General features: G+C 34.4%; 1 protein-coding gene across 1 annotated transcript in view; it reads right to left on the minus strand.

Annotated features, from left to right (window-relative positions):
• Window positions 1–17,523, minus strand: part of sema3ab (sema domain, immunoglobulin domain (Ig), short basic domain, secreted, (semaphorin) 3Ab) — a 54,653-nt gene extending 37,130 nt beyond the window's left edge. The window contains exons 1-2 of the mRNA XM_073850012.1: window positions 17,083–17,523; window positions 14–174 (exon numbers count right to left, since the gene is read on the minus strand). Coding sequence (XP_073706113.1) covers window positions 14–174; window positions 17,083–17,185 — 264 coding nt within the window. The 5' untranslated portion in view covers window positions 17,186–17,523. The remainder of the gene's footprint in view (window positions 1–13; window positions 175–17,082) is intronic.
• Window positions 17,524–19,234: the final 1,711 nt, after the last annotated feature.

Raw genomic sequence — 19,234 nt, forward strand, 5'->3', positions numbered from 1 at the left:
ATCATCTTCTTACCAGTTGCATGTCCAGATTGATGTCCACCAAGTTGAAGGACAGCACATGGTCTTTTGCCCCCACAAAGAGCCGACCTCTCTCCTCGTCCAATAAAAAGGTGTGATAGGCAGAGCTGTTGGCCAATCCGTTGAAAGTGAGCAGGTTGTTGGACTCCAGCATTTCTGTGGGGAAAAAGTGAATAAAGTGTATAAGATTTATTGGGTCTCCTACAAACTTCAAAAGCAAAAGTTGACAGAAAAATTAACACCCATTTGCTGAGCTTTCAAATATGGCCCATAATACATAAAACCTGATGTTTTCCGACCTCATCTTCATTTTTTTTAGAGTTATATGGTTGAGAAGGAGACAGATAGATGGACTTTGGCTCTGACAGCGAACAGCTCAGCAGGGACGGCAGCTCTGCTCTACTGTGTGTGAGACGTGTGACTGTGGTTTTGGCTAGAGCACAGCTGGGAAAGCTGGCGGTGCTCATGGATACACAGAAATTTGCTAATGGATTTTGCTTTTGTTTCTTATGTAGTTTATTAGAGTAAACAAAGCTCATTTACATAAATAAGTTTCAGGTAGCTTCAAGATAATGATGGGCCACATTTGCTACAGATTTCTTATTTTATTTGTTTACTTATTTATTATAGCAAAAGCTTAACCAAAATAACATTTCAGTCTTCATTTACTCACGCTCAGACTCATTCTACAGTGACTGTCAAGCCACAAAAAAACACATAAAAAGTCTTTAGAAGACATGCAGTGTTCATGCAGAGATGGTATCTGAGGGCTACAGTGGATTTCCAGTTAATAATAACTGATCATTTTGGTTTGTTCCTCAAACAAACGTATCATATCATAAAGTGCATGAGTTGTGTTGAACACATATATTGTGCTTTCAAGTCCTTTTGGAGGAATTGTCATGCATTCACTTTGAATATGATGCCTTACATCTTTATATACTCTCAGAAAAAAGGTACAGTGACAGCTTTTGTTGCTTCTTGTCTGATAGTGTACATCTCTTAACCAGGCTTGTGCACAATTCAGAATTGAATTGAGAATGACTCCTAAATTCCAATTCAATTCTTGAATTTGAATTGATGTTAAAAACAGGATCTAGAATTACAATTCGAATTTGAATTAAAGGAAGCAGAATTGCAATTCAATACAAATTCAAAGAAATTCATATACATAAGCGAAGTGTTTAACAATGAAGCTTTACAATATATGTCAGATATGATTTCATTACATATTCTATAAATGATATTAGTTTGAACTACTTGTACAGATTACATTAACAGGAAATGTTTCCCCCCAGCAATGGATGTTAAAAGCTCTAGTCACAGAACACATAATTAAGTTTGATTTATTGGAATTGTAATTTTGAGAATTAGATGCAACAGTGTTGCTCAATGAGTTTTGCATTGGAATAAATGACAACTGCATTTACAGCGACTTTGTGTTATTTGATTACTTTGAAATGAACAAAACTAATCAAACATTGAGGGAGTAATTTATTTCAAGAATTTGATCATTATCTATATGTTGGAACAAAATGTATGCAGGGTTGAGGAGTGACTAGTTATGTGTAATGAAATTATGCTATTCAGTTACTAAATTAATGTAATTGTATGTGAGATTCAACACATTCTTTCTGTTGTATGACTGTGTGGAATGTCTTTGAATTGCCATGAATTTAATTCCACTTCCTGTCATTCCAACTCCAATTCAAATTCAACTTCCTGTGGGGCGGAGTCAATTCAATTCAAATTCCAACTCATGAATTGAGTGGCGGCCAATTTTGAAATTCTGAATTGTGCACAAGCCTGCTCTTAACATATATTCTCCACAAGAATGTCATACAGGTCTATAACAACATGAACATGAACAACAGAATTTCTATTTGTGGGTGAACTATTCCTTTTAGTCACTAAGACTAAATCTAATGCACTGTTGTTTGAATAAAATGTCAAACGTGTCAGAGTCAATGGGTCTCCTAGTCCATTATTATACAGTATATGAGTCTTAAGTTTGTTCTGTTAGTTGGTGTGTGGTGTAAAGCCACGAAAACAGAAAATGTGTGACGGGACCAGCAAGCTGTAATTACAGCATTTGTCCTTAAGGGAAGTAAGATTTTCCCTGCCGTCACACTTAAATTGTTCTCCAGAGGAACATTAATAACAGTTGAGAAGTGTTTGGACAATTATTGTAACTTATGATTGTGTGTGTGTGTGTGTGTGTGTGTGTGTGTGTGTGTGTGTTATGTTGTATTAAGTTAAGGCAAAAAGAGCAGTAGATGAAGCACACACACAGTGTGGAATAGAATAGTCAGCAACATCGTCCACATCGCTTTTTGGATGCAAACATGGTTTCTAAGCCTGCAGTTTTGCATCACGACCCAGATTCATATTTTACAACACAGGAGTATATATCATACAAAAGTAAACATTAATAAATGTGACCCTGGACCACAAAACAAGTCTAGCAGAGGTATATTTGTAGCAGTAGGCAAAAACAATTGTATGGATCAAAATTATATATATTTTTTTAATGCCAAAAATCATTCAGATATTAAGTAAAGATCATGTTCCATGAAGATATTTTGTAAGTTTCCTACCGTAAATATATTAAATCTTGATGTTTGATTAATAATATGCATGGCTATGAACTTCATTTGGACAACTTTAAAGGCAATTTTCTCAGTATTTAGATTTTTTTGCACCCTCAGATTCTAGATTTTCAAATAGTTGTATTTCGGACACATATTGTCATACCATACATCAATGGAAAGCTTAAAGCTTACTTAAACTTATATACATACACACATAATGTATTTCTATGTCAGAATGAGTTCAGTGTGACAAGAGTTTTTTAAAGGGCCTGAGGGGAAAAAAGGAGGAACGGCAGAGAGAAAAGAGTGAAAGAGGAAAGTGTGAGAAAGGAAAGACAAAACCTGTGGAGTGCCACAGAGGAGAAGAGAAGACCAGATTGAAGAAAGGTTGAGATGACTTAAAAGAGGTCAGTAAGAGAAGAGGAGAAAGAGAGAACCAGAGTGAATCTCTCACTCGGGTTTCGAGTGGCTGTGGTGTTTCCATTTGGCACCATGACTATAAAACACTCAGAATGCCTTTTACACACTCAGACACACTCGAAACACCATGGAATTCATCTCACCATCACTTCAGTGAACGCTCACACACAAACAGGCTTCTTCTTAGACAAAACTGTGTCTGTTCAAATAAAAATAAAATATTCAGAAAGCTAAAAGCTAAAATCCTTTCATTTTAACCAAAACCTCAAATAACTGAATAATGACTGTTTACTATTGTCTTTCCAGAGCCGCTATACAGCGAAATTGAATTTTGTTTACATCACTAAATCACTATTTTCTAGTTTATAACTGTAAAGTTGCTCTGAAACAATCTGTATTATATAAAACACTATATAAATAAAGGTCACTTGATCTGACTTGACTAAATCAGATTTCATTATCTCTGTGCTCAAGGGGGAAAAAATCTGTTTCATTGATTTAAACATGGTATAATGTGTAAAACTATTGTTCATAGCTGAGACCTTTAGTAAATAAGCAAAACTGTCAACTAAATAAGTGAGATAAATTTGCATTTTACAATATGCAGAGTGCGATTTGTGTAATCTGTTAACAATGCACATTATATATACCTTCCTTTTTAGGCAAGTACTAGATAATGAATGGTTCAGAACAGGACTTTAAAGCACGTATCACAAATCATTTGATCAAGAATGGGAATTCAATGTGCGTATGGCGAATCATTTGATTCAGAACAGGACTTCAAAGGGCGTTTGGTGAGTCATTTGGTTCAGAACAGGACTTTAAAGCATGTATCGCGAATCATTTGATTCAGAATGGGAATTCAAAGCGTGTATGGCGAATCATTTGATTCGGAACGAAAATTCAAAGCACATATGCAAATCATTTGATTCAGAACAAGACTTCAAAGGGCGTTTGGTGAGTCATTTGGTTCAGAACATGACTTTAAAGCATGTATCGCGAATCATTTGGTTCAGAACAGGACTTTAAAACGTATCGTGAATCATTTGATTCAGAATGGGAATTTAAAGTGTGTATGGCGAATCATTTGATTCGGAAAGAAAATTCAAAGTGCGTATTGGGAATCATTTGATTTAGAACAGGACTTCAAAGGGCGTTTGGTGAGTCATTTGGTTCAGAACAGGACTTTAAAGCATGTATCGCGAATCATTTGAATCAGAATGGGAATTCAAAGCGTGTATGGCGAATCATTTGATTCAGAACAAAATATTCAAAGCAATATGGCGAATCATTTGATTTAGAACGAAAATTCAAAGCACATATGGCGAATCATTTGATTCAGAACAGGACTTCAAAGGGCATTTGGTGAGTCATTTGGTTCAGTACAGGACTTTAAAGCATGTATCGCAAATCATTTGATTCAGAATGGGAATTCAAAGCGTGTATGGTGAATCATTTGATTCAGAACGAAAATTCAAAGCACATATGCAAATCATTTGATTCAGAACAAGACTTCAAAGGGCGTTTGGTGAGTCATTTGGTTCAGAACAGGACTTTAAAGCATGTATCGCGAATCATTTGAATCAGAATGGGAATTCAAAGCGTGTATGGCGAATCATTTGATTCAGAACAAAATATTCAAAGCAATATGGCGAATCATTTGATTTAGAACAAAAATTCAAAGCACATATGGCGAATCATTTGATTCAGAACAGGACTTCAAAGGGCATTTGGTGAGTCATTTGGTTCAGTACAGGACTTTAAAGCATGTATCGCAAATCATTTGATTCAGAATGGGACTTCAAAGGGCGTTTGGTGAGTCATTTGGTTCAGAACAGGACTTTAAAGCATGTATCGCGAATCATTTGATTCAGAATGGGAATTCAAAGCGTGTATGGCGAATCATTTGATTCGGAACGAAAATTCAAAGCACATATGCAAATCATTTGATTCAGAACAAGACTTCAAAGGGCGTTTGGTGAGTCATTTGGTTCAGAACATGACTTTAAAGCATGTATCGCGAATCATTTGGTTCAGAACAGGACTTTAAAACGTATCGTGAATCATTTGATTCAGAATGGGAATTTAAAGTGTGTATGGCGAATCATTTGATTCGGAACGAAAATTCAAAGTGCGTATTGGGAATCATTTGATTTAGAACAGGACTTCAAAGGGCGTTTGGTGAGTCATTTGGTTCAGAACAGGACTTTAAAGCATGTATCGCGAATCATTTGAATCAGAATGGGAATTCAAAGCGTGTATGGCGAATCATTTGATTCAGAACAAAATATTCAAAGCAATATGGCGAATCATTTGATTTAGAACGAAAATTCAAAGCACATATGGCGAATCATTTGATTCAGAACAGGACTTCAAAGGGCATTTGGTGAGTCATTTGGTTCAGTACAGGACTTTAAAGCATGTATCGCAAATCATTTGATTCAGAATGGGAATTCAAAGCGTGTATGGTGAATCATTTGATTCAGAACGAAAATTCAAAGCACATATGGCGAATCATTTGATTTAGAACAGGACTTCAAAGGGTGTTTAGTGAGTCTTTTGGTTCAGAATGGGAATTCAAAGCGTGTATGGCAAATCATTTGATTCAGAACGAAAATTCAAAGCACATATGGCAAATCATTTGATTCAGAACAAGACTTCAAAGGGCGTTTGGTGAGTCATTTGGTTCAAAACATGACTTTAAAGCATGTATCGCAAATCATTTGGTTCAGAACAGGACTTTAAAACGTATTGTGAATCATTTGATTCAGAATGGGAATTCAAAGCGTGTATGGCGAATCATTTGATTCAGAACGAAAATTCAAAGCACATATGGCAAATCATTTGATTCAGAACAAGACTTCAAAGGGCGTTTGGTGAGTCATTTGGTTCAGAACATGACTTTAAAGCATGTATCGCGAATCATTTGGTTCAGAACAGGACTTTAAAACGTATCGTGAATCATTTGATTCAGAATGGGAATTCAAAGTGCGTATGGCGAATCATTTGATTCAGAACGAAATATTCAAAGCAATATGGCGAATCATTTGATTCAGAACGGGAATTCAAAGCGTGTATGGCGAATCATTTGATTCAGAACGAAAATTCAAAGCACATATGGCGAATCATTTGATTCCGAACAGGACTTCAAAGGGTGTTTAGTGAGTCATTTGGTTCAGAACAGGACTTTAAAGCATGTATCATGAATCATTTTATTCAGAATGGGAATTCAAAGCGCGTATCATGAATCATTTGATTCAAAATGGGAATTCAAAGGGCGTTTGGTGAGTCATTTGGTTCAGAACAGGACTTTAAAGCACGTATCGCGAATCATTTGATTCAAAATGGGAATTCAAAGCACTTTCAAATAGTTGCATCTCGGCCAAATATTGTTATAGCCTTAACAAAAAATACATCAATGGAAAGCTTATTTATTCATTACTACAAGCCAATACAGTATGTGACATTGAGATTTATACATGGGATAGGAGAATATTTGATACATAGGATAGGAGAATATTTGGCCGAGATACAACTATTTGAAAATCTGGAATCTGAGGGTGGAAAAAAATCTAAATATTGAGAGAATTGCCTTTAAAGTTGTCCAAATTAAAATTTAGCAATGCATATTACTAATCAAAAATGAAATATTGATATATTTATGGTCGGAAATTTCTTCATGGAACATAATCTTTATTTAATATCCTAATGAAACAAAACTTGATAATCTTGACCCATATTATGTATTGTTGGCTATTTCTACAAATTTACCCATGCTACTTATGACTGGTTCCCATATATTAATTATTTTATTTCAATATCTTTCAATATAAGCCTATCACTAACATATAGTTAAAGGCAATGGATTTTGACAGTGTATAGAACATTTGTAGAGTGTTGTACGCATATTTCACAGGATATTTCTGTTACTGAGAGGAAATGAGTGGTACAAAGTTCAATGAGCGTTTCCTCTATGCTTTATGTCAAAGAAACATCTGTTAAATTATGTCATTCTTGCTGTCATACTCTCTCCTTCTCTTTTTTCTTTGCTTCTGCTGGTGTAAATGAGTGACTATGTGCGTTTGGTGGTCTTGCATGAGTGTGTAGCATCAACTGACATATGAGTTGTCAAGGGTTTGCTTGCGTAATGCACTTGTGCTGAGAAGAGGTCTAATTAAAGTATGCACATATATACAGCAATCAAACGCAATCAAACACTCTAAAACTGAACCAAACACTCATTTCTCAAGAGGAAATTAACTGCACTTGATTACTGTCAATTCTGAAAAGAAATGCATTCGAACAAATAGTCAGTGTACAGTATGGACAGAGTTTCTGTGAATGTTCTGAAACACTGCGAGTTTGTTATAATTGTGTGTCATCGTTGAAACAACAAATCAATCAACAAGTTTTTCTCCGTCAAATCGGAGAAAACAAAGCATGAGGTAATGTTTATATTTTTTAACGCCTCTGTTATGATCCAGACGGTTGCCAGGGCATTCCAAACTCATAAATCAGATACCACAGATAGAACATCTTGTCATTAGTAGATTATTCCGCTCATTGTGCATGTCTTTGTTAGCGCCATCAAATTTGAGGTGTGAGAAGTGCATTTAATTGGGCTTGGTAATCAAATACCTTCTGAGAACATTAAGTTTTCAACTTGGAGTAATAAAACCTGATCTTGTGTAAAATGCGAACATCAGATTTATGATCTAACTGCCTAGTAAAATGGTGAAAAGAACTTTTATAATCAGTGTACTTTATACAAACGCATAACTCTGATGTAAAGACTCAGAAAGTGACTGTTCTTGGCAGGTTTCACTCAGATACAGCGACAGTTGCTGCTTGAATCAATAGCTCATGAGCTGTAATTATCATGTAGCCCAGAGTTATTTATCTATTAAAGAGTACCTGAGAAAACCCTGAGGAACAGGTTCTCAGAATCAAAGATTTAAGCCGTCAAAGACAAAGACAAGGAACACAAAACGGGTTTAAAGTTGCAACCATATTTTTTTTAGGACTGTGAGGATCAAATCAGCCATCAATCAATGAAATCAAATCATCACCCGCAAATTAAAAATACTGTCATTACTCATTCTCATGTTGTTTCAAACCCGTAAGACCTTTGTTCATCTTCGGATCACAAATTAAGATATTTTTGTTGATATGCAAGAGCTTTCTGACCCTGTGTAGACAGCAACGCAACTGACACGGAAAAGCTAGTAAATAATCCAAGTGGACTATGTTCATCAGTGGGTAAACTGCTACGAGAATAGTTTTTGTGTGCAAAGAAAACAAAAATAACGACTTTATTCAACCATCTTCTGTGTCAGTCTTCAACACACATTCAGAAGAGTACCACGATGTTCCAAAGTTGAACGAACGTCTTACGGGTTTGAAACGACATGAGGGTGAGTAATTAATAACAGAAGAATTTGCTTTTTTTTTTTTTTTTTTTTTTGGTGAACTATCCCTTTAAGAGTAAACGGCACGTGCTAAATTTTTTAAAAGTGGTTAAATCTTACAACAAAATTTGCCATCTCTGTGTGAAAATTGGTAAATCCTACAACAAATTTATCACTTTCTGTGTGAACGCTGTTAAATTCTTCACCAATTTTTGCCATTTCTGTGTTAAAATTGTAAATCCTAAACCAAATTCTGCATTTTTTGGTTAAAATTGTTAAATCCTACACTAAATGTCAGGATTTCTGTGTGAAAATTGTGACCCTGGACCACAATACCAGTCATAAGGGTCAATTTTTTGAAATTGAGATATATATATTTCATCCATTCAGCTGAAATTCAACATAAAAAGCTATTTCTGTGTGAAAACTCTTAAATCATACACCAAATTGAGCAATTTCTGTGTAAAAGTGGTTAAATCCTACAACAAAATTAGCACTTTCTGTGTGAAAGCTGTTAAATTCTTCAACAATTTTTGCCATTTCTGTATTAAAATTGTAAATCCTAAACCAAATTCTGCATTATTTGGTGAAAATTGTTAAATCCTACACTAAATATTGCAATTTCTGTGTGAAAATTGTGGCCCTGGACCACAAAACCAGTCAAAAGGATTAATTTTTTGAAATTGAGATATATACATCATCCATTCAGCTGAAATTCAACATCAAATTGCCATTTCTGTGTGAAAACTTTTAAATCCTACACCAATTGTTGCAATTTCTGTGTAAAAGTGGTTAAATCCTACAACAAATTTAGCAATTTCTGTGTGAAAACTGTTAAATTCTTCACCAAATTTCGCCATTTCTGTGTTAAAATTTAAAATCCTACACCAAATTCTGCAATTTCTTGGTGAAAATTGTTAAATCCTACACCAAATTTTGCGATTTCCCTGTGAAAATTATGACTGTGGACCACAAAACCAGTCATAAGGATCATTTTTTTTAGTTTTATACAAAAAGATGAATAAATAAGCTTTCCATTGATGTAAAATTATCTGAAGTTAAGATATAAGATTTATAAATATAATTTTAGGGTGAAAAAAAATCTAAATTTTGAGAAAATCGCCTTTAAAGTTGTCCAAATGAAGTTCTTAGCAATGCATATTACTAATAAAAACTTGTGACTAGTTTTGTGGTCCAGGGTCACAAATGTTATTTTAATGCCTTATATACACTATGTTTCAAAAGATTTTTTAAATAATTAATGGTTTTATTTAGTAAAATTGCATTTAATTGATTAAAAGTGACAGTAAAGACACTTAAAATGCAAGAAAGATTTCAAAGACAAGTTCTTTTGAACTTTCTAATCATCAAAGAATCATAAAAAAAGTATCAAACAAAAATACTGTTTTCATAACTGATAAAAAAACAAATGTTTCTTAAGCAGCAAAATAGCATATTATAGTAATTTCTGAAGTTTCATGTGACAATAAAAACTGGAGTAATAATACTGAAAATGCAGGTTTACATCACAGGAATAAATTAAATCAAAAAAGATATTAAAGTAAAAAACAGCTATTTGAGATTGTAATAATATTTCACAATATTACAGTTTTACTTTATTTTAAATTAAATAAATGCAGCTTTGGTGAGCCTAAGCTTAAAACATTTGAAAAACTTACTGACCTCAAACCTCAAATGGTAGTGTATCATGGTTTAGCTGAGTCAGGACAAAAACAGTTTACATTCTGTGTCAGATTCCAGAACATACGGTGCCCCTGCCTGGCATTGTGGGTAATCTACAGTAGCAACACGCAGTCACACAGGAGGACATGGCTTTAGTCATGCTGCTAATCTGAACCTCGCTGGTATAAAGAGAAGAAGAGCTAGTCTCAGCCTCTTCAGTCTCTTTTCAGTCTCGTTCCCTCCATCTATTGTTGTGGAAAAACATCTGAGAATACAAGCGAGGAAGGGAGGGCAGGTGGAGGCAGAGGAACAGTCCCATCTGAGGCTGATAAAAATAAACTTCCCTACCCTACATACTGCCTGCGCTCTCTGCTCCGCAGGGCACATGTGTGTGTGTTTGTGTGTTTGCGTATGGGCAGATGAAACACGAGTGCTATCCACGCTCACCTTTTTCCATTCATCACAGCGTGCATGTCTATCTAATCAAATCTGGAGTTGTGATTATTAGCGCACCTGATCGTTTGATCTCTTTGCACAGGGTCCAAAGACGATTTTAAGGCAATCAAAGACCTGAAATCAAATCTAATCCAATTTCCCTCATCTTTTTTGCTTTCCAAGGGGAAAACCTGTATTACGGTATAAATATTTTCCATTTCAGAGGAATTTGGCGGAGTATTGTTTTAGGTGTGTGTGCTCTAACCCCGCGGCTTTATTTCTGAAGAGGATACGGAGAGTTCACATGCTGCAAACGCAACCCAACACCAGATTCTTGGCGTGTTTGGGGATTAAAAGCTTAATTAAAGTGAAATAAAACTTCTCTCATTCCTTCATGAGATTATAGGCGTCTTAAAACATTCATTTCGGAATGGGATAGCTTTACACCCAAAACATTTTTCTGCCACACAAATCCGCACAGGCACGTACATAAAGTAGCCAATTTCTTGTTTCTCTGTCACTTATTTAAGACAACATGCAGCCACAGCCATTATCCTGTTCTTTACATTTATTTTTACATTTTGTTAACCTGCCCCATGAACTTTCGGCTCTGAGGGGACACTGATACCACCCCCGTGAGGAACACCAGTGCTCAGTCAGGACTTCCTCACGGGTGGCTTCCTCTTCACACTCACACACATCTCTATTCTTTGGAAATATGGCTTTAGGGACTTTACAGCTACATTTGTGTACCATTTGGTTATGTGAGGGCAGCATTTTTTAAATATCCTCAAAAATATAGTCAAACTCATCAAAAACAACTTGTGACATTAAGTGGTCCTCAATATTTGAAAGGTCATAATTTAGCCAAATCTGATAAACATCATGTATAGTAAATATCATTATCATAGTATGAAAATCATACTCCAAATCCTTTCATCAAAGTTGTCCTAAAACCCATTCAACACTTATTTTGATCCACTTTAAATGTTGACCACTGTATATATATATATATATATATATATATATATATATATATATATATTCTCGTACATTTATTTTTTAAAAAGTAATAAATAATTGGAATTTGGAAATGATTTTTGATCGGATGCTCCACATTTTTTTTTTTTTTTTACAGTTTTTGTGAGAATCCAAGATTTTTTATTATTATTTTTTGTAGTCAATGTTGGATTAATGAAAGTAAATTAACAAACAAACAAAAAATACTAACAAAAAAATGCATTTTTAATTTACGGTGAATATTTAAGGAGTATAACTTAACCCTCTGGGGTCAGAGGGCGCTTTAGGGCATGTTTTATAGCATTAATATACTTATGAACCAGATTTATTTGTCTAATATTGTGATTTCATGTGGTAATATTTATTGCAGAATATTACTAATGTACAAAAAACACTGTAAAAAGTCATGTTAACGTATTTGTTTATTTATTTATTCACTTATATAACAAAACAGAAATGTAAAAATTTGAGGTAGGATTTAACAAATTTCACACATAAATTGCAAAATTTGGTGTAGGATTTAATTTTCACACAGAAATTGCTTAATTTGATGTAGGATTTAACAATTTTCACACAGAAATTGCACAATTAGTTGTAGGATTTGAGTTTTTCGCACAGAAATGGCTAAATTTGTTGTAGGATTTAACAATTTCCACACAGAAATTTAGAAATTTGATGTAGGATTTAACAATTTTCACATTGAAATGAAAAAAAATTGATGTAGGATTTAACAATTTTCACACAGAAATGGTAAAATTTGATGTAGGATTTAACTATTTTCACACAGAAATTGCTAAATTTGTTGTAGGATTTACCCATTTTTACACAGAAATTTAGAAATTTGTTGTAGGATTTAAAAATGTTCACACAGAAATAGCTAAATTTGGTGTAGGATTTACCCATTTTTACACAGAAATTTAGAAATTTGATGTAGGATTTAACCATTTTCACATTGAAATGAAAAAAATTGATGTAAGATTTAACAGTTTTCACACAGAAATGGCAACATTTGATGTAGGATTTAACAATTTTTTTCCACACAAAAATGTAGAAATTTGATGTAGGATTTAACAATTTTCACATTGAAAAAAAAATTTTTTTAGGATTTAACTATTTCACACAGAAATTGCAAAATTTGTTGTAGGATTTACCCAATTTTTACACAGAAATTTTGGAATTTGATGAAGGATTTACCCATTTTTACACAGAAATTTAGAAATTTGTTGTAGGATTTAAAAATGTTCACACAGAAATTGCAAAATTTGGTCTAGGGTTTACCAATTTTTACACAGAAATTTAGAAATTTGATGTAGGATTTAACAATTTCCACACTGAAATTTAGATATTTGATGTAGGATTTAACAATTTCCACACTGAAATTTAGAAATTTGATGTAGGATTGAACAATTTTCACACAGAAATAACAAAATTGGATGTAGGATTTAATTTTTACACAGAAATTGCAAAATGTGATTTGAGTTTTCACACAGAAATGGCAAAATCTGGTGTAGGATTTAACAATTTTCACTCAGAAATTGCAAGTAAATTTCACAAATAAATTACAAAGTAAAACATTGAACTGAATGTGAAATTTTGAAGTAGAAAGCATACATATTTCTTGGAAAACAAACTCCAGTAATCTTTTTTATTATTAAGTGTTAAGCAATATTATGTTTTATTTTTATTTTTATTTATTTTTTCTAATTTCTAACCTTAAAACTATAGAGTTATTTAAGGCACTTTTTCAACCTTATCTGACCTTTAAATATTACTTTTTTTTTTCGTATAACCTTTTATGGTTTAATCAAAGTTGCCCTAAGACAAGAACGGGTATTGTTTTGGTTTTAGGGCAACTTTGATGAAACTTTGATCCACTTCAAATGTTTACTACTGTATATATATATATATATATATATATATATATATGTGTGTGTGTGTGTGTGTGTGTGTGTGTGTGTGTGTGTGTGTGTGTGTGTGTGTGTGTGTACCTTGTTTTTGTGACATATCAGGACACAAATTGGTGTAATAACATGGGTATGACATAGGTATTACAAGGAGAGGGTGACTTATGAGGACATTGCCCATGTCCCCACTTTTCAAAAGGCTTATAAATCATACAGAATACGTTTTTTTGAGAATGTAAAGATATGCACAATCTCCTGTGAGGGCTAGGTTTAGGTGTAGGGAAGGTGTAGGGTGATAGCAAATATCGTTTGTACAGTATAAAAACCATTACGTCTATGGAATGTCCCCACAATTCACAAAAACAAACATGTGTGTGTGTGTGTGTGTGTGTGTGTGTGTGTGTGTGTGTGTTTATTGTTGTTTCTTAGTGAATAAACTAAAATCATAAATAACAAACAAATATCTACTCTATTAGTAATTACTAACACACACACCCATGCATTTTAATTGATGAGAATGCAGCAAAGGATGAATCAGCCAGACTGTGGTGACAAATGTTCACAGGTGTGTGAGTTTGCTCTGGTGCTGGTGGATATCAGAATCAGTATTGGCATTTTACCAAGTCGTGTTTGCTTAGATCAGCCTAGAGTACATTGCAAACACACACATAAACACTCTCTCTCTCTGTAGATGCAAAAACACAAACACATATTCCCTCTCCATCTCTCTTTGTCTCTTTCTTCATTGTTTTCCACACAAACAGTGTGTGTATGCCTGTAGGTGTCAGTGTTTGATACGGTAAACAGCTCCAGACGTGTGTGTGAGTGTGTGTGTGTTGGGGCAGATGAGAGCTCTGGGTACTTAAGGAGCCCCCCGTGTGTTTGTGCATGCGTGCGTGCTGGATCTTGCACGTCTGTCGCCTGACAGTCACACACCGCGGTTCATATAGAGCTCAGCTTCCACCAGCCAGCTAATGAGGAGCTGTCAGTGCAATTAGAAAGCTGGCAGAGAGAGAAATGGCTCACTTTTATACTGCCATCTGCCCTGACTGGTAAACCTCTCTCTCTCTCTCTCACTGTGTCTCTTTCTAATTACAGAGGGAGGGTGGAACGCGCTTTTGCATTTAAACACTCGTACTGTGAATTCGCTCCTGACAGTTCACTTCATCACGAACGCCAATCGGACGGAAAGAGTTGTAATGTTTCAACAAAACCGCACCGTTAAACCAGTCACCTTGCGTTATACAGTCTGCAATTATCATAACACATTTCCTCAAAACACTAGGAATCCTATAAACAATTTACTCTTGCTGAGCTACAAAAGTGGAGGAAAGTAAAGTTAAAATTACATGCAGAGAACAATATAATAGATTAGCAGTTCTCAAGCAATGGGTCGTGACCCAGCGGATAGAATAAAATCCAACATCATGCATAGTTACAATAGCTGAATAAATAGGCTTTTCCACATTTCCTTTTTATGGAGTAAGTTTGATATAACTCAGCAGATGTTAATCAAATTAGCAGATGCCAACATAGACGTTCTCATATTTAAATACTGTACATGAATAAACTTTGCCATTGCGTACTGAAGCAAAACCACAGTGATAGATCATTTATGATTGACTGATATGTTATAATTATCACAAAGCACAGGATATAAATTAAAAACAGGTTAGTCTATTTTTGGCACATGAACTGTACATGGAGGTGTTTCGGGCAAACAATGAATGCCAGCGGTTTAAACATTCCCACCTGTGCATCCAGACAAACGCTTTCAGCCCACAGGCTCTGTAGACGCACAAACTTAACAACACTTGCCAGATTTAATCTGTGCATGAAACATGAACATATTACCCAATATTGTGCGATACATAATACTGTATTATGTAGAATTAAGCCTAAATGCTTCCTTCAAACGTAATGCTGTGAATTAAACCTCTAAACTGTGAAAAATGCTTGCATTTGGCAACCTAAAAAAGTGGTAACAGCTAAAACAACTGGTTTTGATCAAGTCAAATGTGTTTTTTAATATTACTATATCAGCCATAACAGGTTATACAGACAAAAGTAATATTTAAAGGTCAGATAAGGTATCCACAGGAATCCACTTTTTAAGGTTAAATGTTATAAATTAAGAAAAAATCTAAAAATAAAACCTAAGATTACTTGACACTTAATAAAAAAAGATTATTGGAGTATGTTTGACAAGTAAGTAACATTTCTGCTTACTACTTCAAAATGTCACAATCAATTCATTTTTACTTTGTAATCCTACATCAAATTTTGCCATTTCTGTGTGAAAACTGTTAAATCCTACACCACATTTTGCAATTTCTGTGTAAAAGTTGTTCAATCCTACACCAGATTTTGCAATTTCTGTGTGAAAATTGTTAAATCCCACACTAAATTTAGCTTTTTCTGTGTGAGAATTGTTAGTCTTCTTACCAAATTTTGCCATTTCTGTGTGAAAATTGTTAAATCCTACACCAAATTTTGCCATTTCTGCGCGAAAATTGTTAAATCCTACACCAAATTTTGCCATTTCTGCGCGAAGATTGTTCAATCCTACACCAAATTTTGTAATTTCTGTCTGAAAACTGTTAAATCCTACATCAAATTTTGTAATTTCTGTCTGAAAACTGTTGAATCCTACATCAAATTTTACAATTTCCATGTGAATTTTGTTAAATCCTACACCAAAATTTGCGGTTTCTGTGAAAATTTTTAAATCCTACATCAAATGTTGCCATTTCTGTGTAAAAAAAAAAAAAAAGGTTAAATCCCACATCAAATTTAGCAATTTCTGTGTGAAAACTGTTAAATAATTTTGCCATTTCTGGATATTCTGAATATTTTAAATCCTACAACAAAGTCTGAAATTTCTTGGTGAAAATTTTGCAAATTCAGTGTAAAAACTGTGACCCTGGACCACAAAACCAGTCATAGGGGTAAATCATCATGAATCTGAAAGAATAAATAAGCTTTCTATTGATGTATGGTTTTTTGGGATAGAACAATATTTGGTCGAGATACAACTATTGGAAAATCTGAAATCTAAGGGTGCAAAAAAAAAATCGAAATACTAAGAAAATCACCTTTAAAGTTGTTCAAATGAAGTTCTTAGCAATGCATATTACTAATCAAAAATTAAACTTTGCTATATTTAGGGTAGGAAATGTACAAAATATCTTAATGGAACATGATCTTTACTTAATATCCTAATGATTTTTGCCATAAAAGAAAAATCAGGGTCACAGTTGTGGTCCAGGGTCACAATTATTTAATCCTATACCAAATTTTGCAATCTCTGTGAGAAAATTGTTGCACTATTTGTAAAAATCTCTTTTTTGATTTATAATGTTACCCCTCAGCTCTAGCCAAACACAAAAGACAATATCACTTGTATGTATCTATGACTATCAATGTGTCCAGTCCAGCTCTGCTTTTATTCTTTCATAATTAAACCATGGACCCATATGGCAACTCCAAACAAGAAACCATCATGAAACTTCAACATCTGCTCTTTTAAAATTCCTCAATCATTCTGACTGAATTCCAATCTCCCAGAATCCCCATCAGCAGCAAAACCAGAAAGTGACTGACCTTTATACGAGAGTTTGAGTCGGGGTACGTTGTTCTTGCTCCTCTGCGCGTCGGTTCCTCTAAGCACCCACAGCAGCAGTACTATCCCCCACAGGTAGTCCATGTTCGCCCCTTGGCTGCGTGCAGTCCACCGGCCTCTGATAAACACTGTTTCGTTCAGCAATCCAGTCTGTCGGAACGCCACCTGAGGATGGAGCAGGTGTGTCTGTGTGTTAAACAAGTCACACAACGATCACATCCCTCCTGATGAAGCAGTCACAGAAGCCTCAGGAGAGGACCATGAGTGTCCACACCACTCACTGCCTCACTTTAAAGTGTGTTTCAGTGGTTGTTTATCTCCTAGATGTGGTGCGCTCTTCCTCTCCGACTGTTTTAAATAGTAACACGGTTGAGACTAAACTCCAGTAAAGCTTGGTGGAGCCCTAGGCGCTTCTCTCTCTAAGCGCACTCACGGTCACAGCGCAAGACTGAGAGAGAGAGCGGAGCCAGCTGAGAAAGACTGAGTGAGAGAGAGAGAGAGCGCGAGAGGAAAGGGGAGGGCTGGGCTTCCAGCAGAAGATCCTCTAGGTAGACTTTTTTTCTTCTTACTTCCACATCCCACACGCACTGTCAAAGTTGCACTCAATCTACAAGAATCATTCTGACGTTGGAGGGCATGTGTGGTTTGGTGTGGTGGATGTTTCTTAACCTCACTTTCCTGGTTGCTCAGTGTTTATTTAGTTCTATATCTAATGCAAGAACAGACTTTATGTCCTGCTCAGGACATTAGGAAGTTGTCTTTTCCTGTCCTTGTCTCGAACTGTTTTCTGCCGCCCAGGAGTCTGAAAACACTCGTCAAACTCCACCCTCACACCAGACGTTTATTTTTAGCACGTCTCCCCTTGTGAGGTGAAGGCGTGTGGCAGGAAGGATGATATTCCATGTTTAAAGAAAGGCTGGTCAGGGCACTTATAAAGTTAAAGGGATAGTTCATTATCTAGTCTCTTTCAAATTTCATAGATTGGTCAATTATACTGGAGACTGAATTGTAAGACATTATTCACTGTTAATCTTCTCTTATTCACTTGCATTATTACGCTTTAAGACATTATTCGCTGATAATCAGCCACCAATCATATTTACATAAAAATTATGCAAAATTGTTATATTTCAAATAAATGCTGTTCTTCTGAGCTTTCTATTCATCAAAAACTTACAATGGTTTCCATAAAAATATTAAGCAGCAAATCTGTTTTAATATTGATAATAATTAGAATTACTTCTGTTTCTAAAGGATCATGTGACACTGAAGACTGGAGTAATGATGCTGAAAATTCAGATTTGATCAGAGGATCAAATTTTAAATATAGAAATTTTAAATATATATTCAACTAGAAAAGCAAAATTTAATTAAACTACATTTAGTTATTTAAAATTGTAAAAAATATATATATATATTATAATATTATTGTTTTTATAAAGGCAGTATTTTTTGATCAAATAAATGCTGCCTTGATGAGCATAAGAAACTTTTGAACTGCAATATATATATATATATATATATATATATATATATATATATATATATATATATATATATATATATATATATACGTATATGTAAATATACATATGTACATATATGATGAGAAGGTGTGAGAAGGTGTGTCCAAACTTTTGGTCTGTACTGTAGATATGAATTCAACTGAAAAAACTTGTGAAAAAATATCTTTCAGGTGGTCAAATAGCAAATAGTGGAGCTCTGCAGCCACCTACTGGTAAAAGTTATTTGTAGTTGGTTTTTTTTTACTTTTAAAACTGGATTTTCCAAAAGATGGGCAAAAATCTTACACTAAACCATGTGAAATTACAGTATCCATGTTATCCCCATGAATTAAAGTTAGAAATGTGGGTCTTTTATAAAGTGAATTTTACATAAAAAAGCAGTTTTTGTATAAAAACCCATTTTAAAAATATTGATTTATTAATTTATATATATTTAAAAAATATCACTAACCCACTGAAAACTGCACAAATGTAGAGTAAAATTAATAAACTGAAAAATATACAGTACAGACCAAAAGTTTGGACACACCTTCTCATTCATTTGAACAGGGTTGGATAGTTTGCCAAATCTTCAATTGCTTTGCTGTCGTTTGAGGGTTATATAGCA

The sequence above is a fragment of the Garra rufa genome, chromosome 11 (genome assembly GCF_049309525.1).
Source record: "Garra rufa chromosome 11, GarRuf1.0, whole genome shotgun sequence".
Taxonomy (NCBI): Eukaryota; Metazoa; Chordata; class Actinopteri; order Cypriniformes; family Cyprinidae; genus Garra; species Garra rufa.